The 27978-nt window shown below is 38.9% G+C and overlaps 1 protein-coding gene across 2 annotated transcripts in view; it reads right to left on the bottom strand.

Annotated features, from left to right (window-relative positions):
- Window positions 1–218: 218 nt before the first annotated feature.
- RORB (RAR related orphan receptor B) overlaps window positions 219–27978 on the bottom strand; it is a 145807-nt gene continuing 118047 nt past the window's right edge. For both annotated transcript variants that reach the window (XM_052778317.1, XM_052778316.1), the window contains exons 5-10: window positions 14587–14708; window positions 13175–13307; window positions 11128–11235; window positions 9898–10008; window positions 4607–4719; window positions 219–4124 (exon numbers count right to left, since the gene is read on the bottom strand). In XM_052778317.1, coding sequence (XP_052634277.1) covers window positions 3969–4124; window positions 4607–4719; window positions 9898–10008; window positions 11128–11235; window positions 13175–13307; window positions 14587–14708 — 743 coding nt within the window. In that variant the 3' untranslated portion in view covers window positions 219–3968. The remainder of the gene's footprint in view (window positions 4125–4606; window positions 4720–9897; window positions 10009–11127; window positions 11236–13174; window positions 13308–14586; window positions 14709–27978) is intronic.

Here is a 27978-nt window from a genome sequence, read left to right as displayed (position 1 = left end):
CATCTGCTTTCTTGATGTCAAGGATAATTTAGATCAATGTGGTTGAATTATCTGAGACCAATGCTTGAAGTAGAATATTCAATACATGCTTTAAATATCCTTTTGTTAAAGATCCCAGGTTAATCAATCATTAAAAAATGTGTCCCATTTGAAAAGCTTGTCACTAAAAAAATCAACAAACATGACCAATTGCTACAGAGAGCAGATGTGACAAATCCTAGTTTTAGAGATTTAATTGAAGGGCTACGGATACTAGTGTGGACTAATGAAAACCAAGAATAAATAAAGTGCAGCACTAATATTTTCTGAAATGCATCTCGTGAGTGGATTATGCAGTTATTTACTCAAATTCATGCTATTTTATTATTTAAAGTCTATGGATAACTTGAACATATGAAATCCAATATCAAGAATTTGAAATTCTGAGTATAAATGACTATATATCAAAACAAACAACAAAAATCCAGCCTGTAGCATGTGATCATTATTTATTGTTCTAAACTCAGTCAATGAAAGGCAAAAGAGGTACTACTTTACCTATGTGGCCAATCCCAAATCACAGAAAATTAAATAAAATTTATCAGCCTTAGTTACCACAAATAAATAATGTATGAGAACGAATTTTTATTTTCCAAATAAACAACAAGGTTATTTGCTCAAATTCTGTAAAAGTAGTAACAAAAATAGAGCAAGCTGTTGATAATTAACCATATTATTAAGATAAAAATTTGTCTGGAATATTTGGAATTATTTGTACAGGCTATTGCCTATCATTAACAATGAAGATTTTATATACCAGCATCTTAATTTTTTTAAGACAAAAAGCAAGAATCCATTTTTATTCCAGGACTGACTACTGCTACATCTGTGGTCTCTGGCAAGTCATTTAACTTCTTTTCCTTCATTTCCACATCTTTAAAAAGTGGCAGTAATCGTTACTGATTGAAAAGGTCATGAGGTTGCAGTGATGTAAGAATAGTGCTTTAAAGATTAAAAGCCCTGAAGATAATGATTAAATAATGTTTTTTTTTTCACTGATGACCTCCATTTGGTTTTCTTGACTAAGACATAAGTAAAAAATCACAAGGACTGATTAGCATATTTGAGGACAACAAAACATTTTCAAGCTGTAACACATAATTGTGAGGAACTATTTATAAGCATGACAAACCTCTTTATTATCAGCACTAAGAATAGTAATATTTATCACATATTCTATATTTCTGTGGGTTGGCTAAATATGTTACTTTTGACATACTGAAAATAAATTTATAAAGGATTTCAAACAAATATAAATGTGTGTTCTTATGTTGGAAAAGACAAGGAAAACATGAATCCCCTACAGTTAAAACTGAGCACTTCTGGGGTTCACTTTGACTTGATTTTTTTCCCAAATAAAATCACACAAGCAGTACATAAATATAGTTAATTAAGTCTTTTGATATTAGAAGAAGTTGGAGTTTGGGGTCCTTTTCATGGATTTGCCATGTAAAACGGGCTGCAAACAGGTAAATTACCTTATAAGGGAATGCCAGTCTTAGGGTTTAAGTGGTATAAAGAAGCATCAACAGCAATGCTTTATTATGTTAACTGAAGATATTTTAATGTAATCAGTAGAGATCAGAAAACGTGCTCTGAATTTTGAGCAAAAAAGGTATTTTAGAAATTGCTGTTCTATAGGACTAAGTGATTTTGAAGAGTATGTCATGTTTACACAAAATTATCAGCACAACTAACTTGGCTGTGCAGATTTTTAGTTTTTTCTTTTTGAAGTTGTAATGGACCTACAGAGAAACATGTATTAGCTGAGAGTTTGTAACTGCTCTTATATCTGGCCTGGCATTGCTAAAACAGAGCAAACAAATCTTGATACTGTCTAGACTGGATTCTGTCATGAAACATGTATGTAAACTTGCAAACTGGCTAATGGATGGCAAGGTAAAACTCCACAAAGTACTTGGAATAGTCTGTGAATTATTTGGTCATGCAGAAACAGGAACAGAAGATGGAGACCATAGCTGTGCAAGTCTGCTGGAAAAGCTGGAGGCATTATCACTGTAACAAGCCAAGTTTCTGCACCCACCCTGGGGCCCAGCCGTGTCCCTATGGGTTCCCTGTGAGTTCCCTGTGACACCACTCTGCCATGCAGACTGGCAAATGGTGGGTCCTTTGGCCTCCCTGACAGCATGCTCCTCCTTGCCTTGCCTCAGTTTGCACTAACTTCTATGTGATTTGAAATAAAGAAATGTATCTACTCATGATCCTGCCTCCACTTCATTATTTCTCTACTGCTTGCTTCCTCTTATTTCTGCTCTACTCCCTCTACTGGTGTCCCCAGAGGAGAGTTCTCTGAAAAAGTTCACAACAGGTAGAAATGGTGGTAAGGGCAGAGCCACAGCAGAAACTGAATCCCTCTTGCATTACTAAAAAGTCTATGTTTTGTATCTCTGGCAGAATCCAAATACATTAATCATGACTGCTAATTAAACTTAATTAATCCACAAGATTAAGTCCATGGCAGTCTTCCACTCCCCTCTGTGTTTGCCTTTGGTTTTGCAAGCAAATGCACAAAAGTCAATTCAGAGACAGACAAAAAGAAAGCCCCAATCCTTTGCTCCCCTCCTGAAGTGCATCTAAAATCAGCCCTATATATGTATATATACACAGTTATATACATACATATATGCATGTGTATGTAACATACATATACGTATGTGTGTATTGGAAACCATCAGTCCCATCTAGATGATGGCTGTGTCAGAAACAGTGATAGTTATATCTGCCTTTGTAACCATGGACATTGCTTGCTTTGACTTTCCTCCTCCCTTCCTCCCTCTGCCACTACTCTTCAGAGCTACATTTTAGGCTTCCTATGGTTTTCACTTAGTTCACTATATGTCTTTCCACTGAGTTCAGCAAAAAACAAACCAAGCCTTGCAACTACTTTTCAAAGCAGTACATAAAAATAAAATAATGTGTGGAATCAGAAAAATGTATGTGTGGGGTAGTCTACATTTTTACTCCGTGTTTCAGATACTATACTGACATCAGGTCCTACAGTGTTCACTTTTATATATGCTCTATCCCTGTAACAGGGACAAAATAAAAAAAAACCCTTTTCCTCTCTCCACTAAAATAATCCAGACAAGGCTTTTGCACCATTGATACATTCCTGATGTTTCATTTATAGACTGCACACATGCACTACATTACACATATCTCAGAAGTGATCCTGTCATTACACATCGGCAGCTGATAATTTAACTCTGACTGGCAAAGCAAATCTTGATTGCCCAAAGTAAATCTAATACATTACTTGGAGAGTAAGAAACGCATGACAGCTGGGCTGAGCATCCTTTAAAAGTAGGCATGGGATTTTTAAGCTACAGCATGTATGCATATAATACCTACATATATATATATATATATATATAAAAGTATATAGCACATATATATATATGTGTATTCCATACATGCACCATAATTTCCAAGACAGCTACAAACTTCCACATGCATTAAACTATCTAAAAACATAGAAATAGGCAAGTCTAATAAGTGGATTTTTCTTAAATTATATTTGAACAATAAACAGCAAGAGTAATACTGCAAAGTACTGCTCTATTCTCATATATATCTACAATAAAATTCTAGGAACAGTTGTCTCCCAAAACATCCCCCAATAAAATAAAATAAAAAAAAAAAAGGTAACACCCAGTGTCCTATATTTGTATATTCATTGTCAGTTCAAAAATAAAAAAAAGTAAACAAAGAAAGGAGAAAAAAGACATCCCCACTCAGAGTTGCATATTTACATTCTTCAAACTGTAGCGGTGAAAAATAATTCTATTAAGTGCAGGACATTCCTAGTGTTGCAGTAGTGACATTTTTAATAAGTTCTTCATGAAAACATTTCTTTTTGTCTTAATAGTGACGCATTCCATGACTACGTGAAAATTCTATTATCCCCTTCACTTGCAGCCAGTGGTTGAGTCTGGATTGAAAAGCTCCTTGTATAATGGAGGAAACAGTGTGTTCACTGTATCTGGATGAGATTGCTTAAATACCTGTAGTTTCTCTCCATGCAAGTTGCAAAGTGCAGTAATAGTTGGTATCTTGGCTATTAACTGTGAGACATTGAAATAAAAAGAAAAGGAATAGGGAGGAAGCAAATTTAGTATAAATTACAGTTTCCAAAATGAACTGCATTAACATCACGTTGGGTAACTGAATGCAATACTCTGAAGTGCATGAAAACTACCCATCCAAAGAACCAGACATTGTTCTTACCATAAGAAGCTAAGAACAATTGTCCTGGAAATTTTAGCCAAGTGCCAAAAATACATTTAACAAGCAACTGCTTCCAGGGCTATTTTTTTAATGCAGTCTCATTTTTGCTAGGGTACCAATTGAAAAGATCAGTGGATTGAACAAAAAATGGAGTAAGAGGGACCAGGGACTAGAGTAAAACAAGCCTTACTTCTATATATTGCAAGCACATATTGTGCTGCTTTTAACTTACATTAATGCAGCAATACATGGAGAAACAGCTACAAACCCCCCCCCGTCACAATCAAGGAGTCCTCGGCTCTTCATTTTAACAATTTACCTTTGTCAAAGTCTCATCGTCGAGGTGGTTCTTCTGGATCACATGTTGAAGTGCAAAGTAAATCTTTTCCTGAAGCTTCTGGACCTTCCTTGGCTCTATTAACCAGGCTCGATCTGAGAAAAAGGAAAGCAAGAGCTAAAGTCATAAATGCACAGATGTGGGGCATGCTCATGAATGAACACAGTGTCCCATGCTGGCAAGCATTCACAGCAATCGTAATTCCCATGAGGAAGGACTGTGTGATAATTAAGACGTGGTTTCAGAGGTAAAGTATCTTAATCCATTAAAGGATCACCTGAGAGTTTAATTAACAGATACAAAGTGTACAGGAACATAATGTTGGCTCTGCATCTCTTTGTTTAAACCAGGATGTTAGAAATAAAGATGTGAGTAGAAATGAAACAATGCCCAACCATTTTATTATTCCCTGTTGGTACACTCAGTGTTGTTCTAACTTCATACTGGCTAGGTGAAAAACAAGTCATGTCATAGTGTCTTAATACATAAATAATAAACATATTGATCAAAACAGTTCTTTGAAAATAATAGAATATAATTATTTAAAAATTAAAATAAAATATATCTCATTATTTACTAGGCTAATGTTTTGAGACCAAATATTATATTCTGAATAAAGAGAAATTACTTCCTTCAAAAGAATTTCTTCAATAATTTAAAAGAATTATGAGTTGTTGCAATGTCTTGAAGTGCAAATTTCTCATTATTTAAAAATGTTCTCTTTTTAAACAACACAAAAGATTATCTGGGAGAATAACAGTTGCAGACACAGTTGTTTGGAAACCTATATGGCTTCTACTAAACTCAAACCCCAAGTGTAGGAGGTTTTCCTTAAGTTCTATATTCTCACAAGTCATAGCTTCTGGAGACGAACATGCAGAAAGAGAAGTAGCAGACCCCAAGACAATCCCAAAGCCATTAATACAGTGTGTTTACAGCACCATTAAACCTTCTGTTTTCCCATGCTGCTCTCCCTCAATCCAGACCAATTCTTGGGTATAGATTTTAGCTTTCAAACAGGAAATAAGAAAATCTATTTTATCACAGGGCATGAATCTTCATGTAAAAATTGAAAAGTGCATGACAATCCCTTTCACTTTCAGAGCTTTCTTAGCCATTCCCAGTTACTAAAATAATCCACAGAAATAATATAGGTTGACCATTTCAGTAAGCATACATGCCACAGAGGCTGGAGCTGAATAGTATTTCATCACAGGAGGAGCAGGATTTTATCATTTTTCTGACTGTCTGTGGAGAGGGGTGTATGAAAAGTGTCCATCACTAAATACTGTGAGAAGAGACAAAACCAAACCTCTAGCTACTTAACAGATGATCAAGAAAAGAAAATAATCCTTTTGCAAAGCTTAGAGAATCATGCTCCCAGAAGGTAAGCCAATGGATCTTGTGCCACCAGTGGCCATAGAAACTGAACTAGCTGAGACCATACACAGCACCTACACAAATAAGCACACAGTAATATTTATATGTCACAGCTTAGGTGCCAAATTTTATGCTATTGCAAAAACATGCCTTTCAATAGTGTTAAATCAAGGTCTATTGTGGCAGACTGGAGCTAAAAAGGTTTATCATAGAGAGCAATCCTTAAAGATTTATCTTTCTGTCACAAAAATAAGCTTAAAAATATACTGAAGCTGTTGGAAGAGAGGTTTAATCACTTATCTGTCATGGAGCATGCTGTATATAACACAAGAGTTCTTAAATTCATGGCAAGAGCTAGGTGAAACTTTTACAATGGATATTAAGTTCATCTCCCAAAATGTGGTTTCTACCACTTGACAACCATCTGCAAATTTGGCTGGAATTCCCCAAGTACGTCTAGTTATATTCACAAAAGTGCAGGAAAAAGTCAATAGCTACCCATACGGGACATAAGAAGCAGTGGTTCAATTCTGTACTTCTCCTTTTGGGTTTTGAACTTGTTTATCTTTAAAGAGTGTACAGGCCACTAGGCTAGAGAGTAGTGTAGGAAAGAAGATGAGGGACAACTTACAAGATCTGCTTTTGGAAAAAGAAAGATGGAAAAAAGGAACATGGCCAGTCAGAATTTCAGAATAGGAAATGGCACACAGGGGGCAGCCAGGTTAGTGTCTTACCACCTGGTTCTGGCATGTTTGCAGGTGGAGATGCCTCTGCAACCTTTACTGGACTTCTTCTGCAATATTTTAACCTTTGAAATCAGAAATCAAGTTAAAGAATCACCTCCAAGAAGAGTGGTTTTGTCCAGCCTAAAGTGGGAAACCTGGATTTGTGCTCTGAATTAGATGGAAAATAGGTCTGACACTGGGCTTTGCAACCTTAGCAATTGTATTAATGGATGTTCTTAGGTCCCTGTACTCCTGATGGGACCTTTCTGTTTCCTGTAAACTACGTAAACACTGAGATCAAGGACACGAGATCACATTTCAGGATGGTGGCTTCTGTAGAAAAGAAACTTGAGTATCCATACTTCCCACAGGGAATCTCTGTGTACCTGTATTAGTGGATGAAAGGACTGGTGCAGGTACTTCTGTGAAGCAGTGCTTCATTTTTTAATTTTTACATATGTTCCCAAGATGAAACACTTTATTGTGAAGAAACCAGAACATCTAGTGTGGAAGGAAATTATTTCTTTCTCTATTGTTTACTGTTACTATTTTCATAAGAAAATCAATGGCAAATTTCAATGTCCGTTCAATAGGTACTGAGTTTCCCTGCCTTCCCACTCCCAAACTTAGCAGCCCAGCTGAAATGGGAATTATCTGCACAATCCAAATTTGCAGTCTTTTTGTGGAAGACAGATTGCTTTCACTCATGTACATGCTGCTGCAGCCCATCATTTCTTTCTTATTGCATCTTCTATGACTAAAGATACACATGCTTACCAACTACAGAAATAAGCAGTCAGCGTGCATCAAGCGCTTTCACTTTTTTTTTTTTATTTTTGGTTGCTGTTAAAGGAATAGGAGACACTGTATGTGTCCTCTTGCTAGCAAGTAGGAAAAAGCCAACTTGGATGTGAAATGGGGAACTGTGGATTATTGAAATATTTCATCTTGTAGCACCACCTTCAACCCTGAAGCTTGATTATAGTGGAAAAAAAACCTTGGAATTGCCTCTACTTATCTGTGCTACTTAGCAGAAACAGAAGTTGCTATTCAGGAGACACCCAGCTCTGAAAGGCTGTATCAGGACTGATGTATACCAGGACTGAAGTGCATTACTAGAGTTAATGGAGAAGCTTTTACAACACATGCCTGCAATTCAGCTGCCTCGAAGCCAGTGATGAGCTGCTAGCTTTTTCAATTACTTAGTACAGCTGCAAGAAGTAGAAATGAATGTGGATACTCAGGCAACATGAACTGCTGGCAGAATGCAAGAGATTTTGGTGCTTTGCAAACTAAAGGGACATATGTAGAACTGCAGAGCTGAATCAGAAATTTTATGTCCATCTAATGCCTACATGCAGCTAAGCACATTTCATAAATTACTTGATCCAAAATCCATTAAAAGCAATGGGAAACTTTCCATCACTTAAATAGGTTTTGCCTAGGCCTAAGGCACAGGACACTCTGAGGTGCTAGAAGCTTTCTGTGACCAGCTTTTGTTGAATAGGGCTATAACTTTTTCTTCTTTCCAAAATTACCTGGGAGACAGAAAAATGACTTCTTTTCAATTTGTAGAAATTACATAACTGAATTCTCTTTCTCCCTACAGGTGAGATGCCTGCATCTGATCCAAAGTGCTTTGAAGTTAGCTTCGAAATGATCTTGTTGTTTCTGTCTGTTCAGTTAACTCCTACTTTTCCTGTTCTAACTGTAAGAAAATAAACTGAAAAGGTAAAAAACCTCCAGCTGTTACAAAAGAGAAATACAGATCCTGCTTGCAAGGATCTCAGCATCATCTTCCTGCTTTCTTTGGCTTCATAATGTGAAGCCAGCTGGAAACACTGAAACAGTCTTCCACAGTCTCTGTTAACATCTTACTGAAGAACTTCACAGCCCAGACCCCGAACAAATTTCCAGGTTGTCTTCAGCTTTGCACTGAGTCAGCCTGCTGAACAGGCCACTAATGCTAACCAGGAGCAAGCACTGGCTGCTCATCTCTTTCATGCTCACAGCTTTGATCTTTTCAGACTGAGGGAGGGCTGATGGACAGGGACTCACTGGGACACTGCAAGTCCCCTGTCCCAGAGGAAGTCAGGGCATCTGGGGTACACAGGCAAGTCTCACCCCTGTGCACAGTTGGGATGCCTGCACACAGGGACACCTCTGAGGTGGAAATGATGGCTGTTCAGACGGTCCTCTCTGAAACATCCTGGCCTAACACCATGAAGGGCCACCAGCTCAACCATTTCACCTGTGAGCAGATGACTGCATGAACTGCTCAAAGGGAAAATAAGAGGAGCAGAGTCCTTTCAGTAGGTGTCATTAATGATGACAATGAACATGTTGACACCATCTGGGCTAGTCTAATTCTGCCTAATGTAATCTCCACCACAGATGTGCAAAAGGGCAAACTGACCTAGAGGAAGTCTTTAGCAGAACAAGCTGGAAAAAAAAATCATGGTGGGATTTTTTGTAAAGGCCTTTCAAGAGGTTACTCTTAGTGGGAACTGGGGGTCTACCTTCTCTGCAGCATGCTTAAAAATCCCACACTGAACTGTGAACTTATCTACTAGATCCACCTTCCAAGTAAATCAATCACAAAACCTCTTTTCTGTTGGTCAGACAGCCAGCACTCATGGGGTGCATGCTTGCCTTGCAGAGTTATGATATATGAATACATGAAAAAGCGTGTTGCCCCTGGAATAACCGCCTCTCATTTAGAGCTAAATTCTGCACCTCACACAGATTTTTACTGCTTATGTTCTTATACCAACAGTAAAAGCCCATCATAGTTAGGGACTATATAACCTAGTCAGGGCTGTGAGGTTTGAGGTCCCTGAAAATGCTAGGAGGAACATGTACCTCCTTGAGTACCATGCTTCTCTGTACGTGGTCTGGAGGAACATCAGCCTGTACTGCTTGTCCACACAATCTTGCTTCATGTCTGTTACCCCCACACTTTGGATCTATTTCCAGTATGTGTAATTCCTGACAGTCTACCAAAAAGAGAATGAGGTATATTTGGATAATTCAGGTATTCTTCCATTACTTAATGCATTGCTTAATATTGCTTAATACAGCTTAAACAGCTGTTTAAGCAGGTAGAAATAGAGGTGGACAAGGATGAAAAAAAAAAAAATCATTGTGGTCTTTGAAATGAAAAATTACCTGGTGATATCAGAACAGCAGATGAAAACAAGGCAATCTCCTCCTCAGTCAGCTGTAAGGAACATAAATTCTTTGCAAAGTCAAATGCTTCATTCACGAGATCATCAGAACCTGCAGACCACAGAGGACAAAGTCAGTGCTAGAAATTTATCATCTCTTTAACCTGCCATGAAAAGCGGATTGTTTTGATGTCAAAAAAAGTTGTTAGTGAATGTCTGTACTTCTAAACCAAGTGCCTTTCATCAGTTATTAAAATTCCACTTACCCCCAAAATGTATCACTAAAACACCCACTGAAGCACAAAGATTACAAAAAATTAGGGGCATGACCAGTACAAAAATCGCAGACATCTTAGAAGAGGGTTTTCTTTTCCCGGTGTAGAAAGAAATGCTATTTCTAAACTGATATTAAATTTAAGAGGTATGAATGACCAGTCCTAAATAAATTTCACATATATAATTTTATTAATTAGCACTACAAAAATTTCTGAAAATTTGTGAAAACACTATGAAGACCAAAATAAATCAACTAATGCACATTCATAAATGCTTTAAACTTGTAAAGTAGTGTCACGTTTATCCATATGCAAATAAGAAAAATACATGCCTATATGATAAATATATACATTTGAAGCAAATATCTCTCTTTGAGTTTGCTCCTGAATAAATTTTTGATAATGGCCAAAGACATCCATTTAGCTATTAACATTTCAGGTAGCACTCAATATCATGTTGAGAAATGGCACAATTTTTTCAATACATGAATCTAAATGAGCTTAAAAGTTTTAGGTGAAACAGTATTTTAGGTAAGTCCCTGTCTACATGTTGTAGTAGTTCATCATTTTAGTCCCCTCATTGCTGGGGCTAAAACTGCCTTCTGCAGGACACAATTAGTGAGGGAATGATTTGATATATCAAGCATAACTGAACTGTGAAGATAAACTGCTTGGCTGCTGCCATAAACTCACGTTTTATTAAAACTTCAGATGGCAGAGTAAGAAATTTATCTGAAAAACCCTCATGCTGCTCTTTTTTATTAGAGAAAAACAGCTATCACTGCTAGCAGCTAGTGGAGTCACCTTTTTCCTTTTTCAGTTCCAGCATAGAGATATAGAGGTTTGGGGATTCAACATTTACTAGAGATTTTCATTGTGGGTCACTATTTTCAGAAAGACAAATCTGTCACTATGTGGCTCAATGTAATCAGTTGAAAAGAAGACGACCAACATACCCAAGGCTTTAAACATTTGCATCCCTCCATACTTTCCTTCAAACAGAACAGTATTGTTGAGTGGGTTGAAGGCACGGCACATTCTCACCAAAACCACTTCCAAGCAGCCTATCAGACACGAAAAAGAGCAAAAGTACCACACATTACTACAAAACATCAGAATATAGGAAATTTCAAGAAAATATTTAGGAAGACATCAATCATTAGAAACATCAGCAGGGATAGACATTCTTTGACGGCATCTAGATGTTGTGTCTCTGGATGAGAGAAAAAATATTTCTTTCTGCTTTAAGTATTAGAAAGGGGTAATTTCTGGTCCAGCCTAACCACCTTTTCTTTAGGTTGATCTTTCCCCCATTGCAGCAAATTGGCAGCCTGGACTTAATCTGAATTTCAACCTGGGCAAATATGTTCAATTTGAAATATTTTATCCTGAAAATTAGGCATTTATTGAAAATTCTTTTCAGTAATGAAACCTTTTTTATACAAAAAAGCAGCTTCATTCAATGTGTATATAAATCCCAGCTTCATTTGGCTGGAGGGGGATAACATCACAAAGTGTTTTTAGAGAGAAAATAAAAGTTAAAGTACTGTCAAGAACACCTGTAAATTGGGTTTTACTTTTTTTTTCCCTTGTTTTTCTTTCAGGTTGGGGAATAGCCAAAGGAACTCTTCTTTTTTTCTCCTTATTTTTCCCTATATTTCCTAATTGCAAAAATATATGGTTTGGGAAAATGAAGGGAAAAATTTTAAGCATCCCTTAACTAAATCCAGATCTCCTGTAAGAATAACTCTGAATCTGAGGATTCTTTTGCAGACATGCTTTTGTGTGAAAAGTCCTGATTTTCTAACTCCTGCCCAGCTTTAACAGCAAAACAGAAAATAAAACCTGACATATTTATACAGGCTGAAGCTAAACAGAATTGTCTGACAGTACATCAAATATAACTATATCTTTTGCTGAAGGTGCAGTTGTGTTGTTAGCTTTGCCAGCCAAATGAAGGAAGTTACTTGGGGTGCACTGACATCTGCAGAATTTTTGAAATTAGTATGAGCTTTAAAGAAAATGGTTGTCATGCTATGACTTTGTTTTTCCAGGAGGTTGCCTGCATGTTCCCAGGGTCTCTGCATCCCTTCTCTTTGCACCGCTGCCCACCACCTCAGTACAGCCCCTCACCGAGCCAAAGCCCTCTGTGTACAGAGTGCTGAATCACACTGGCTTTCAGCCTTAATGAAGAGCTCTCTCTTGAAATAGGAAGCACTTCTTATGCTTTAATGAGCCGTCTCACACAGCATCCTGCCTTTTACACATGGAGGGAGCAAGAAACCGATATGACAGGGTAAATGCAGTTAATTACCAGTTGCAGTTCACTTGGTCATACCGTTTCGTCCTCCTGAGTTTGGCGGTGTTACTACACAGTCACGATAAATCTTGTCATGGTTCTTCGGGAGGACAGAAATTACCGAGTCCCATGACAGGGAAGGAAACCCTTTTCCCCCTTGCCCTTATGCACACACGTGCACACCCAGGCATGCACAGAGAGCACAGCCAGAGCACACTGCTGTAATCCGCTCTCATTTATTCTGAAACCAACTGGCACCAGCAGGGATTTTCCCCCCTGTGCACTGGCTGGAGGGTATTTCTGTAGTCTCATTAAAAAGATTAGAGATGACCACAGAGGCAGGCCCCGGTGAGCCTGCATTCATTTCACTAATGACAAGTGGGGATTTTACAGGGTGGCAGATGACTCATTGAACCAGCTCAATTCGCAGGGTCCTTCCACCACATGTCAGGTTGGAGACTGCACTTTCTGCAATGATTGTGTGCATGTGTGTACTTAATAACCACAACCGACTGTAGAGGGAAGGGGATCAGAAGGCAGTAACATGATTAATGTGGAAAAATACAGAAGAGTTAATGTAGTTAATGAAACAGACTGAAATTAGGGCTCCTTCAAAATTAAAATGATTTGCAGAACGAGACAGCAGAACACATTTCTAATGTGCTGGGTGCTAAACCTGTCTCAAGCCTCCGGTGTTTACCCACCTGACTTAAGGAGGAGAATTTGGTCATTCTGGCAGAGCTCCATGAAGCCTGTTATACGCTTTGCAAACTCCACCACGTACTGGATAGCGTGGGTGATCTGAATGGCACACTGCTGCCACAGAGCTTCTCTGGTCTTCCAGGAAAACACACACAGAAAAGCAAAGCAGTGAGCAAGCGGGTCTGTCAGTGCATTAAGTTCTTCAGGTGGCCTTGCAGAAAGGCACACTCCTCAGACTCCACCCCAACCCCAGGCAGAGCTAGCAGCATCTCTGCTTCTCAAGGTACCCGACACTGTGCATTAGAAGGCTGTTTTCACAAGTCGATTGCCCCAGTGATCTGAACTCTGGCATTGCGTCTTCAAAGGGGGAGAACACATTGTCCAATACTAAAATGTGATTCTAATGTCTGATTTTATGCAAGATAGAAGAACAGTGACACAAACAATGTAAACATCCCAGAGTACTCTTAAGGAAGAAGTGGCACAGTGGTATTAAGTAATCCAACAGAATATTTTTGCAAGTTTGAAACTTAAAATAATATATAATTAAAGTATCATTTCAATCTGAACACTGATTGCATCAAAATTTTGTCTCCTTGATAATAATTTTCCTTACACACACAAGTGTGTAAATGTAAATGGATGCTCTTGGTTTGCATGCCATAGCTCTGCAAGCTGTGGTGTGTTTTTATTCTTGCTAGTACTGCATAGCCCCTCAGCTTTCAAAGAACAAGCTGGAGTCTCTTCTGTCTTGTGTGACCAGCTATGTGCCAACTGAAATCTGACTGAAGAATCATTGCTAGTGATGCCAGCACAAGAGGCACAAAGATTTCTGTTGACTGGACTACATCTGAAGAGTTGCCAGTAGTAAATAGTCTGAATTTGACCTGAGAATCACAGAGGTAGAACAAAAATGTAGTGTAATGACATAATTTTTCCACCCAGTTTGAACAACTTCAATTTAAGGAGTACTTTCAGTTTTGTCATTGTCTATTGTCTATAAGTGACAGATATTTGTTATTCGCATGAAAAGGGGATGTGTTTTCAAAATTATAGGGAAACAAAGTTAGGTTGTCTTATTTTCTTAAAATCCTTACAACAGAGGATCCCATCCTGATCTTATTGAAGACAACCAAATTTCTGCATGAAGTTTAGACGTGTGATAACAAGCAAAGCACGGAAAGCTGGATTCCATAACCATGCCTAAGCTTCAATATTAGCAAACATCCCAACATGCTGGAAAGCTGCTGCTCCTTTTTACGTAGTGTCACTCCTTTGCTTTTATTAACCAGCTCCTCAAAGATATTTAAAAGCCTATTTTGGCCTATATGAAACTCATCAGTATATCCTTGCCAAATACATCACAATTTCAAACCATAAGGAACAGAAGAAAAAGCATATTACAGGATTGTACCTTGCTCTGGTAAACCTTAATTTCTTCATATGTGTGGGTCTGCCATGCTAGCTGGTGTAGTTCCTCCATTGTATATTGACATGTCTCCAAATGAGATTTAATGATATTCTGTGCAATTCGATCTGCGAAGAGGAGAATAAAAAATAGCTTCCATGAAACAGTGAACAGTGATTTGCAATAGCAAAATATTGGAAACATTATAAAGTTGTTGGAAAATGCAGATTTAAAAAAAAAATCTTTTCTTTCCAATGCTACCTTTCTCATTTTTTTTTCATTTCCGAAGATGACTGTTGCAAAATATTTCAGTATTCAACCCAAAGCCAAATGATGTTTGATAAATAGTGGATTTGCATGTGAGAATAACAACAAATCTTGTGAAAATATTCAGACTCTCTTATTCTGAAAGTGATTTTTTTTTTTTTCTGTGTTTAAATACATGTCATTTGGAGACCCTGGTTACTTGACCACTTCTGTCTGCTCCAAGCCTGTGCAGCTGCCCAGCTCTGAATGCTCAATCCTGATGGCATTTGCATTACCTTGGGGTGACTCATATCAGAGAAAAAGGAAACAAGTCTCTTCTCTTTTTTCTCAAGTTTTCAGCTGGGTCAATTTCTGATTTAGCTTGATGAACATAAACATTGAGAATGGTGCTAGCAAGGGGTGAAAGCTAGAACTAGTATGCTGGGTTTTAGAAGGTGAGATGGGGGGGTAATAGATCTCACATACAGGATTAAGTTACCTTAAATTCATTCTGAAATTGCAGCCTTAGAAACTACTGCGTAACATGGAATGCAGGACACAAGGGGAAAGGGAAGCATTCAGTGCTGTCCTGAGATCCCACTGAAACTAAGAGTAAACTTCTCAGGGAAGTATTTTAAAGTAGATCTTTGCCCTTTAAGCAACCTGAGTGGATTAAAAAGATTTTCACAAGAACTTCTAGCACGAATTCATTAGCACTGGAAATTGAAATGTCTTGATAAAACATGCTATAGAAATGTGATGATTTCTTATTTTGCAGCTTTGAGATGTATATGTCTAATGAAGCTCAGTGCTTCAGCCTGAAGACATCACTTAAGCTGAATACCTTTTAAACAATGGAGCAAAGTTGAAGTCACAGAACTGAACTGAAGCCCTTGTGGCAGAACTGTCATTTCACAGGAAACATGTTTGTCAAAAAAGGAAAGGACATTGACAATGCATTAGCCAAACCTGAGCATGGGAATTAGAAAGAACTAGGAATGTCATCATTTACTCATTCACATCCTCAGCTGTTTGCATACAGCAGGTGGATCTGGTGCTTGGAGTCCCAAAAGAAGCCTGTTTCTTTGGCCAAATTTTGACTGAATTTAAAAACACCAGCAAGATGGAAAGCTGAAAAATGAATGTAAACATGCATATGGTCCCTGCAAACACTGCTATAGGAGTGTTATTTAAAGGAGAGATGCCTGCGCTACTTTCACAGTTAATAAGCTGAGACTCAGTGGAAAGGTGTTGAAGAAAACACAAAAGAGTTCCAGGTTTTTGTAGGAACAATAAAACTTGCTCAATTCAATCTTTACAGGTATCTCTTTAAAGGTCAACACTGTTTTTAGGTTTTCTGATGGAAGAATTGACTCAGGCATAAAGATAACTAAAAGTTATCAGTATATTAATGAGTACAGGAATCTATCCATTGGTTTTTTTGAAAGGTTGGATGCAAGTCTTAACCCATGATGGTAAGCTGTTGCATTTCATAGTAAAAACCTTACAGATAAATGGCCATGTTCAAATAAAGGGGTGATGAATTCAAACAGATTTTTTTTAAAGGATCAACAAATTTTATTTGCATTTGTCTAACCAAGAAAAGCAAGGAAACCCCACCTTCTTTAGAAAGATAAATTTCAGATGTTTACCCCCATATTGTTCTATTTAAAGTACAGTTTTAACATCATCTTTCTGGAAACATCCTTAGCCATGGTAAACCTGACTGCAGAAGTTAAGCTCAAGCTATAGGTTTTATCACTTATGCTCCTGGAAGGATTTAACCAGACAGAACTGAGGTGTGGGCAGAGGAACATTTAGGCCTTTTATCTGAACACCAGTGAAAGAAGTATGATTTCAACTTGTATGACAATTCCGCAGCCTGAATGGTGAAGGATTTTGCTCTCTATACCCATTGGCTGGCCTTTTTCTCTCTCGTGCTTCCTAGCCCAGCTCTCCTAGCCTCCTCATTTGTTACAACAGCTGGAACTATTCACACTCTTGACATAAAGAAAATGCTTACAATAAACACGTCAAATACTTTAATATTACTGCATAGAGAGATTTTGAATCAGGTAAGGTGACCTGATGACAACAACCTGAAAATAAGACCTTTTCATTTCACTGACCTCAAAATATACCTGATTAGCAGTTTTACATTACTGCAAAGATCCTCAGCTCCACTCCTTTTCCCACCATTTATGTATTTACCTTAGGACCGAAGAGCTGACAAACTCTTCAGAGTTTTGTAGGGATGGCATTCTGTGTTTTACCCCCATACATCTTTCCCTTATGTACTTGGGCTTATGTTGAGCTGACATTAAAACCCATTTAGATGTGTGAAGGCCTAGGGCAATTGCAGCAAGCAGCAGCTCCGAATGCTGACATCCAGAGAAGAATCAGGTGCAAGACAGACTTGAAACTCTTGCACCGCAGGCTAGGCAAGGCTGAGTGTGTGATGGAAAGGGTACACTGGGTCTCAGGGGAGGAGGGGACTGCTCATTCATCATCAGCAGCAGAGGAGGTTGCTTTCTTACACTCAATGGTGGAGTCCCTGGAAGGAGCTTTATGCAAATATAGCATACACTGGCTGTGCAGAGCTGACATGATGCAAAAAGTAAAAGAAGTATAAGCTTGTCTTGGCTTCTCAGATGGTCCAGCAATAGAAGATCCAATCCAGGCAGAGCAAAGAACATCACTTTCAAAGGGTTTCAAAGACCACAACCTTTTTTCTGGCATTTTCAGATTTTAGCATCTTTTTGCTAATGACGTTGGAATCAGTACACATATCGGCATATCCCATGCAGAAAGAAGTTCCTAAACCACTGGGAATAATGTACTGACATCTAATGTAAACCTGTCCTGTCACATGGCACAGATACTGTGTTGTACCCAAAACATGATACATTTCTGTGAGACCTGACAGCTCTGAAGCACTGCCGGAGACTGAATTCAACAGATTAATTCTTTTAGTAGAACTAGAAGGAGAGACAATGAGGAAAGAAAGCAAACATTTTCATACAGCAAGAGAAGAGCTATTGCCTTGATGCAGAGGCTGTGACCTCAACTGTATGGAGGTACCCTGCTGGGGTGATGCTCAACAGCTATGTCCCTCCTGTTCTCCAGGCTAGAAGAGTCCACCACAGGTACTCCACACATCAAGTCTTGACTTTTGTTCATTTTGTTTTCAAAAATCTTGAGCCAGAGATTTCAAGGGTCCCCTTACACTGGGAAGTTGCATGGACAAGTTGCATGGACACAACTAGGAATCCTGTTTGGATGGGCTGCAAGGACTATAAAAGACAACTCCATTTTAGTGACCTCGATGTGAACTGCATTTCTGCTTGAAATGTTGTCAGCCTCCATTTTACATAATTTACAGCAGGTTTGCAAGGTTTGCTTTATGAAAAGGAAAACAAAAGAGATGATGCTGGCCACTCAGGTGTGAGAATCAAAGTCTGCAACATTTTATTTTACAAGCACCAACTGCTGCAACTGTTGAGTGAAAATTAATAATTCTAACTGAAAGAATTACTGAGCCTGCATGATAGTACACCACCAGCATTATAATAACTACAGCTGTAAACTGCAGGATTTATAAAGCTTATCTGCTATAGTATGTAAACACAAGTGTAGATTAGGTGCTTCATTCCTCCCCTTTTGTCTATATACTGGGTTTATTATATTAGTGCTATATCTCCTACCATGAATCATGATCACTTGGATACTACATGATACCACATGGAATCTGAAAGCCACAGCATATCTTGGCAGATTGATTCCACCTGGGAAACATGGCCCACAGAAAATAACGCGTTCCCAGTGTCTGAATTCTAGCATGCACTGTGACATGGAAGCATTTACATTAGATAGCTTGGTTCTAAATTTGAAGATTTCTTAATATTGGTACTTTGAAATTTTTCATGGAAAGCAGACACTTCTTGTAAAAATGCTATGTTTCATTATAAAAAAAAAAGTCTAGAAAAAGTATTTGCTTCCAGAGAGATAAACCAGAAACAACATACTCAATCAAGAAAACAGTCAATACTTTAACCAATATGAGGTCTTGAAAATCAGAAATACTCAAACAAGATACATCCTGGAATGACCACTTATATTTCATTTCTGTCCTGCATATATATGACTCGTTTTCTATAATGGCCCACTATTCTAGCTGTAGAGTCTCGTCCATTCTTAGGGGTGACAATGAAACCTAGATATTGTTGGTTGTTGTGGCCCAAGAGTAGAAACCCGAGAGGTTGGGTTGGCCTCCGTGCCCTGCTATGGGTGGGAATGCTGCCCTTCCTTCACAGCAGCTTGGGTACTGCTGGTGGGGCCCTGAAAGGTGCCAGCTAGATGGAGAGATAAATTAATTGGTATTTTGCAATGCAGCAGTGTAAAAAAAAGTCAAATGTGTAATAGGAGATGTCCAGAAGAAGCTGAAAATTGTACATCAGGAAACTCAAGGATTATCTGTCAAAATGATTTGTTCTCATTCAGAGAAAAAATTGTGGGTTTCTTGAAAGAAATACTGTGTGTGTGTATGTAATTTTATGGTCTGTGACATGCAACTTGTGAGAAAAGATGGCCTCAACGCCTACGACTAGATGGAGCAACAAAAATGTAACAGAAAGGTGTACACGTACTGAGGGTGAAACAGAGGCTGTACAACGTGCAAGGGAGCATGGTAACAGAATAAATAAACATCTACAGAATGTGCTCTTGGGCTCGATGGTTAGAAATTAGACTGTTGAGGCCAATACCTGAAAAAGGCCACATGCAAATATTGATGGAAACTGTCCTGAAGCATAATGAGGGATCTCACTGGTGCTAACAGAATTTAATGAAGCTATCAGGGAAGAGCAGCATCTGACAGGTGAAATGTGGAATAGGGGACATAGACAAGATATGGATGAGGATAACCGTGAGAGATCAATGCTGTTTTAGCAAAAGAAATGACTTTGAAATTTGTCCGGGCCTACCTAAAGCTACAGGGAGAACAAAAGGACTTGATTCTGTGAGGATGGCCCAATGAACAGTGAACTAAGTTATACCACAACTAGTGCAATAGACCCATCCTGGTTTCCTACAGACATGTCAAATATTGCTTGCCATTCCCTCTCTGATCTCCCATCCCCTGTGTTTGGCTGGGTAAGAGGCACCATGAACGTGTATGAGGGGCTGGTCTGCTCAAACTGATTGGCCAGCAGCCACTGCCTTTTGGGGTGAACATGGGCCTGGGTCATGGCTTCTGCCTTTCCCTAAGGTTGTCTGTCTCCTTCACCAGCTGAATAGACTCTTTTCCAAAGCTTGTGGAAACCCCAGTGGCTGAGACTTCTGCTTCCCTTCATTGAAGCTGGACAGTAGCTAAAACAGTGTTGGATGGTCCTGATGGAAGGACGGGGTCCAGAGAGCAAGACTGCAAAAGCCCCATTCCATCAGCAAAACAGGCCAAAGCCATATGTTGCAAGGGAAGAGCAACCGTGCACAAGCTATACACCGCTCACATAAACCTAGGACTATACCTCACAACTTCTAGAACAGCAGATGACCTTTTCTGTTTCCAGTTTTGGCTACTCTGCTGGGCTCTTTTTTTTTTTCCTTTCCCTTTTTTTTCCCCTACTGTAATTTCTTATTTTAGATTTCAGTAGACACCTCACAAAAGGCACTCTCCAAAGGTTATGATAGCTCAAACATGTATTGCACCAGTGGGTTAGGAGCTGCTTAAATCATAAGTACATACAGAAAACTGAACATTGCAACCTAGATAGTATAAATCAGCATAGCACAGACCTGCAGGGTTCTGTCATCAGCTGATGAGTCAGTCCTGCCTTTTTCAGACATTTCCTTGTAATATTTGGAGATCTCAAACTACAATACTGAGGAAAAACTCCAAGTTGGGGTCAAGTACAATGCTGGTGGGGATGGGTGTAATAACTACATGGACTGCACACAACATTCACCAGCTGTGAATTTGGCCTGCTAAGTGGAAATTATCCACAATACTTGGCAGTGTCTGTTTCCTACAGGCTCTTTAGTTCTTTCATTTGTCTCTCTTTTCTCAGGAGAGACTAGTTTTTCTCAGCATTCCCTTCTTTTGCACTGGGAACTGAAGAACTTTGAAGTGTGTCTCCTAAACCACTGATAATCATCCTCAATTAAAATGAATAATGAATTTTTAATTTGCCACTTACCCTTAGGATCCAGTTGAGTAGCTAAGAGCTCATCTCAGCTTATATCCTAAGTTGAGCTCTCGCAGGGATCCACTTTGAATTAATGCTGCAGTAACACCACAGCTTTGGCTGGCTGCTGTAAGCATGCATATCAGTTTGTGCAACTATCAAAACTCCAGCTAGACCTTCTAAATAAAATCTCCATTCTAGGACCCAAAATAATGCCAAGCTAGTATCAGATCAACACTCTTCTGTACCCTAATTCAAGGGTATTATGACTGCAAAATGAAAAGTTTTGTAAACTGATTTCATTACACAGATTACCTCAATAAATTTTTAGACAGTAGTAGAGGCAGTGACACAGGGAATAAAGCAAAAGTATGCCTTGTGGTTGCTGTCAGACATGAATAATAGGTCCCATTTTTTTTAAATGAACTGGCTGAAAAGTCTGAACTGTTTTGCAGAAAAGCAGGAACACTTTTTCCTAAAAGTGGTTGCAAAAAGCTCATCCCATTTTTCATCTGTCCCTGGCATTCTCAATGTCATAATGCACAAAAGATTTCCCTTTCAAAAACTGCTATAGATAGACTAGCAAGTTTCATAACCCCCATTTGTTTAATAAATTTGTAACACTACACAATATGCAGCCTAGGAAGATGATATGAAACATTAAAACACTCATATGAGACTGGAAGTGCTTGAATTTAGTTCAGGAATAACCCTCCCTTGTGTTCAAGTTACTGAATACTTACTGTCAGGAACAGATTGCACATTGAGGCAATGTTAAGTGTGTGAATTCTGTATTTCCTCTCTCTCCCTTCAAAATAAATCAGAGTGTGATTTGCCTTTCAAAGAAATGTTAATAAATTACAAGAAATGACAATACAATTGAATGAAGTCCTAATCTGGAGGAACCTAGAGGATGGACCCAGAGTTCTGTTGAATCCTAGAGGATCTTTATAAAAGCTTAAAGGTCTCCACTTAATAATACTTTTCCTGGGTCTCAGCCAATTTAGTAAAAAACGTATATTTTGTACTAATTAGAAATCATTTAGCTGGCAGCAAAACCACTAACCAAGGCAATAGCTGGAGCTTATGGGACATGGACTCTACAGGCACTGTATAATTATCACAAATTTATCGAGATGAGCTGTTTCCTAACTTCTTCCAGCATAGCTTACCCAAAGAGAACTTTATATTAAAACTGAGACTGTTCCAAAACAAGAATGTGGTTTCATTTATTACAGTTAAGGAAACATTGCTTGGAGTGGACATTGTTCACTATGAAACCTAGAAATATGCATGAAACAATTGGCATATTAAGGGTTTTAAACTAGAGTTGGAAGCGTTTGTCCTGTCATAGTCTGCAAAAGGCTGGGAGAGGTTAGACATACATTTTAGCACTTCTTTCACTGCCATAGGCTTACATTTAGCTTTTTGTAAAAATTTTAAGCAACCTAGGTATAGAAATGCTTCAAAAAGTAATAACAAAACATTCTGCAATGGTTCTATTTTCCCGTAGTGTGGCAGCTGAGTTGGATTAAAGTGGTGTCAGTGTATAGTGTCAGAAAGTAAAACAATTTGGTTATCATAAGCAATGCCAGAGATTTCACTGATCAAGAGAAAAAAATGTTGATGCAGTCAAAAAGGAACACAAGACAGTGCTCCGTGCCTTAATAGCTTGCTTTAACTATTCCAATTTACATGTGACTTTCATCCCTGCAAGACTACTGCACTATAAAAACTGCTGTGGTCTGATAATCAATTTCAGCATTTGTCTGAGCCTTATGTCCTGTTGCATTGCATTTTTCCGCTAAATGCATCCGTGTTCCTCTCCTGTGTGTTTCACTCTAACTTTTTTCATATCTTTTCACCCTTGTATAAAAGAATTGTCACTGTTCTGTGAAATAAAGTATCAAAACTGAATGGACTGAAGGAAGACATCACTACTTATAGAGCTGAGAACAACATCACAAACTGCATAACAAGCAGAATTACAGTATTCTCAAGAATGAAGTAGAAAGTAGTGAAAAGCATGAGGTAAGTGATGAAATCTGCCAAACAAAAGGCACACGGTGTGAAAAAGTGAACTATGGCCTCGGGAAGTCAAACTTAGGATGTTGCATGTGTATTGGGAAAAAAATAATTGTAAAACCAAATTTCTGTTAGCTTCCTTGTGCCTGAGAATTAAAGAACAATTGAACAATGTTGTCTAGGGTGACAAAGAAATACAGTATGGATACCAGATTAAGCTCTCAGAAAGCACAAGCTAAGTATGCGTATTGTTGGTGCTGAGTGCCCAGAAACAACATACGCAAATGCTAAGGACAGGGAGCATTGACAGTGAGATAAAGGGGTTGCTCCAATGAGGATGTAAGCAACATATCACTACTAATTCAAACCACACCAATTTTTGCAGATAGTGTGCCACTTCCATATACTACAGTGTTTCCTAAACCATCACTGCCTTGTCCTCTTGATTCTCATGTGCAGCGCTACGTTTGCCTCCTCACAGGTTGTGTGTGAGATGCAACCCTGCAAGGCAACAGTTTTCACATGTCCCAGGCTCTCTGTGCTCTGGCACCTGCTCTGGCCTTCTCACTTCGACGGTTTCTTGCAGAAAGCCAGTTACCGTTTCTTCTGCTATTGACATTGCTGCTCTGAAGCATATGATAAGGAATCAGTCAAATGGCTATTCCTATGACCGGCAGCAACAGCATGCCTCAGTACTTGTTATACCATTAGCTTTACATTGATCTTTTTGTGTGATTTCTAATCTGACAATATTCACAGCACAGTGCTATTCCTGAGAAGATTGTCATGATATATGGTAATATATGGGATGTATGATATGGTATTTTACATATTTTGACTGCTACAAATGGTTGCTTTCTAACTGCTTTTTTGATTCTCAAGAGAATGAACATATTTTGTCAAGTGTGGTTATACAAGAAAATATTCATATCTTTTGAGAAAAGGAGGAATTTTATATACTTGCTTTAATGGATTAGAAATGTAGCCACTTTAGAGAACTATATTATCATGCTTTAGAAATGTAAGCTATAGAAAAGATTGTTTTTAATACCATTTAATGCACCTTTTTAATTAATTTGTAAAACAATTTGAAAAGTAAGTAAAACAGAGCAAAAGGTCACAAAATATTCCCCATCCTCAATCCCAGTTAAAAGATGTCACTGATTTTATTAATTTCATTGCTTAATCCAGCTGCTTATATTGTTCAAATAGTCATAACCACAGTTAAGATGGGACCTCATTGTCCTGGGTACTACAGAAAAACACAATCAGTAGAAAATCTTTGTTTCTTGAAAACATGCATCTGTGAAGAGAACTCTTGATTGTATTCCCACTTGCCATATATCCCCACAATAAATTTAAAGAGCAATATTTCAAATGGCATTTTCTGCAGCATTTGTAGTGCATGGTCTGTAGTGTGATCAAACCCCAGCTAGGAACACTGCCAATGGTCATCATTCATGAAATTATTGTGACGTTACTAGTTGGCCTGCATTTGACATATGAATTGACTTAACTGAAAGAGAAGTCAAATTGCTTTCAGAAATAGACAAAAAGCTTTATAATTTGCAGGGAAACCCAGTCTGAGGTATACTTTTAGGCTATCTAATCTACTGCATTTTCAAATAGTTTTTGATTGATTGCTTTACTGTATAAATTTGCACTAGAGTTAGTAAAAAGGCACATGGTGTCGTGCTTATTGAACTGTGATAATTTGTGTTAAGCATAGTGAAACAGGACTGCCAGAACCAACACATGACTGATCCAAAGTCCACTGCAGTTACTGTGAGGCAGTGGATGCTTGGTGATTTGAAAATCACAGGGTGAAAAAACTGGTGCTTAAGTATAGTACCTTCTAGAAAACAGTCTTTATTTTCTAAATCTACATCAAGAGTTACAACATGAACTCTGCCCTCCCTAAGTTTTCTTAAATCTGTAAGTACTAAAATATGCACTTAGTAGAAGATAACAACATAATCAGTTATTTATGAACGTTTGGATCATTCAAACTACCAGGTTGGGCAACATACACTCACTAAAGCCTTTATGTAAATCTGTAATTAGGCTGGTTTTGATCTAAATTTACAAATAAAGAGAGATTACTAATTTGAAGGTAGGAAGAGATAGAACTAGAATATTTTACAAACTTTCAAAAATATTACATTTTTCCCAACATTTCTACCAAATTCTTTGTTGATTTTATTGATTAAATTTATTTCTAAATATAAGCTTAAAAAAATCAGAATCTACAATCACAAAAAACCACCATTCCAGCATCAGTTCTGCTAGAATGCTTCAGCATCATAATGCTCTAATTTATTCTTCCAGTTTTCTTTCCATTCTTTATGAAGTTGAAGCATTTCCTTACTGAGCAACGCTGTCAAATTAGTTTTAAATCTTGCCATTCTCTGTTCTCGAGTGTACAGAAAGGGGAAAAAAATTAATTAGTTAAAAAAAATAGCAGAAGTTCTAAGTTTTGTCACATGAACTGAAATGAGTACAGAACTGAAATATTAATTTATTCTGATTGTCACCTTTAAGTAGGTAATGACGGTAAGATACAGTGCCCTCAGGGTATCTGCGCAGAAATGCACATGCTGCACATTTTTAATTACTCACTAGATGGCAACATTGCTCTGCCGAAATACGGCTGTAAGGCTGTAGGCCCCTGTCCTGCACAATTTGACTATCACCTTGGTAGGAGGGATATTAAACTGTGGCTTAGAAAAAGAGGTGAAGAAACATTACACGGGACTACAGTCACAAACCCATCATTGTCTCTCATGGCATACTCCTGGAGAAGCTGGCATCTTGTGGCCTGGATAAGTGCACTATTCACTGGGTGAAAAACTGGCTGGATGGCCGAGCCCAGAGGGTCGTGGTGAATGGGGTGAAATCCAGCTGGCGGCGGGTCACGAGTGGTGTTCCCCAGGGCTCGGTGTTGGGCCCTGTTCTGTTTAATATCTTTATTGATGATTTGGACGAGGGGATTGAGTGCACCCTCAGCAAGTTTGCAGACGACACCAAGTTGGGAGGCAGGGTCGATCTGCTTGAGGGTAGGGAGGCTCTACAAAGAGATCTGGACAGGCTGGATCGATGGGCTGAGGCCAATTGTATGAAGTTTAACACGGCCAAGTGCCGGGTCCTGCACTTCGGTCACGGCAACCCCATGCAGCGCTACAGGCTTGGGGAAGAGTGGCTGGAAAGCTGCCCGGCAGAGAAAGACCTGGGCGTGCTGGTTGACAGCCAGCTGAATATGAGCCAGCAGTGTGCCCAGGTGGCCAAGAAGGCCAATCGCATCCTGGCCTGTATCAGGAACAGTGTGGCCAGCAGGAGCAGGGAGGTGGTTGTTCCCCTGTACTCGGCACTGGTGAGGCCACACCTCGAGTACTGTGTTCAGTTTTGGGCCCCTCACTACAGGAAAGACATTGAGCTGCTTGAGCGTGTCCAGAGAAGGGCAACCAAGTTGGTGAGGGGCCTTGAGCACAAGTCTTATGAGGAGCGGCTGAGCGATCTGGGGTTGTTCAGTCTAGAAAAGAGGAGGCTGAGGGGAGACCTTATCGCTCTCTACAACTACCTGAAAGGGGGTTGTAGTGAGGAGGGTGTTGGTCTCTTCTGTCAGGTGTCTGGAGATAGGACAAGAGGAAATGGCCTCAAGTTGAGGCAAGGGAGATTTAGGTTAGATATTAGGAAAAATTTTTTTACTGAGAGGGTTGTCAAACATTGGAATGGGCTGCCCAGGGAAGTGGTTGAGTCACCATCCCTGGAGGTATTCAAAAAGCGAGTGGATAGGGTACTCCAGGGCATGGTTTAGGGGGCATGGTTAATGGTTGGACTTGATGATCTTGAAGGTCTTTTCCAACCGAAATGATTCTATGATTCTATGATTCTATGATTTCTGCTTCACTGTGTGGTGGGCGGGGGCCTTGTAAAGGGAACATCAACACAGATGTTAATGTCACCTTAGGTATGGGGTTTAGTTAGTTCATTGCGAGTGTGATGGTCCCTACAGTGTCCCTTCAAATAACATCTAACTGACCAATATATGTTCAGCAAGCTGTCCGTTAAGACTTGATTTGGCACAGGGAACAAATCCTGGAGATATAGAGAATAATAATAAAAAATGCTTATCATGTTGCAGAAGTGCTTTTGCAACCTTCAACAGGAAGGCACAGCATACTTTTTAAGACATGAGCCTGATGCATATATCGCATATGCAACATAGAGTGCTGTGGACATCCATGAACAGTATAGGCAGGGAGGAATAAACTATATTCTTCTGAAGTTAATGGGAAGATTTCTACTGAAAGGAGAAAGGTGTGGGTCTGGCTTTCAAATATATCCTCAGCAGAGGAGTTGAGAATGTTCCCACATGAAGATCTCCTCTTAGGATGGGATAGTGAATGACCTAAATGCTAAGCTCCTGCTTGTATGATATTGCAGCAATGGAAATTTAATAACTTTACAGTTAATAAAGTTGTTCAGTGTAGGTCCTGAGATGAATGTATTAACCCAGCTAAATTAAGGCTTATATATGTACAGGGTGTCATTTGCAGTTACCAGTGGGGTTTTTCTTTTACGCACCCATCCTATGCCAGTCTTTAAAACATTTTGAAGGTTTTGCTTTAGTGTCATTTTCCAGTCAATGGGTCAGGGTCAAAAGAGCTGTGTGTTACAGTGGGTTTAGTGAGTAGGGCCTGTGATGCCTCCTCCAATTCTCACCACGTGGCTGCTCTAGTCAGCTGTTGCCCATCTTAAGATACACACAGCAGAGCAGGGTCAGAGGGGCTGGGGAAAAGGATGATCAAGCCCAAGCCTATCAATCTTACTTACTATTTGACTTTAATTTTAGTAGAAATGTAAGCTCTCCAAGCCATTGGGTACCTTCAAATAGCACTGAAGAAATGCCATGTAGATATACATAACACTTTTTTTCTGTAATTAT

Source organism: Harpia harpyja, chromosome Z, assembly GCF_026419915.1.
Source record: "Harpia harpyja isolate bHarHar1 chromosome Z, bHarHar1 primary haplotype, whole genome shotgun sequence".
Taxonomy (NCBI): Eukaryota; Metazoa; Chordata; class Aves; order Accipitriformes; family Accipitridae; genus Harpia; species Harpia harpyja.
Note: the sequence above shows the minus strand (reverse complement) of the source record. Positions and strands in the feature narration are given on the sequence as shown.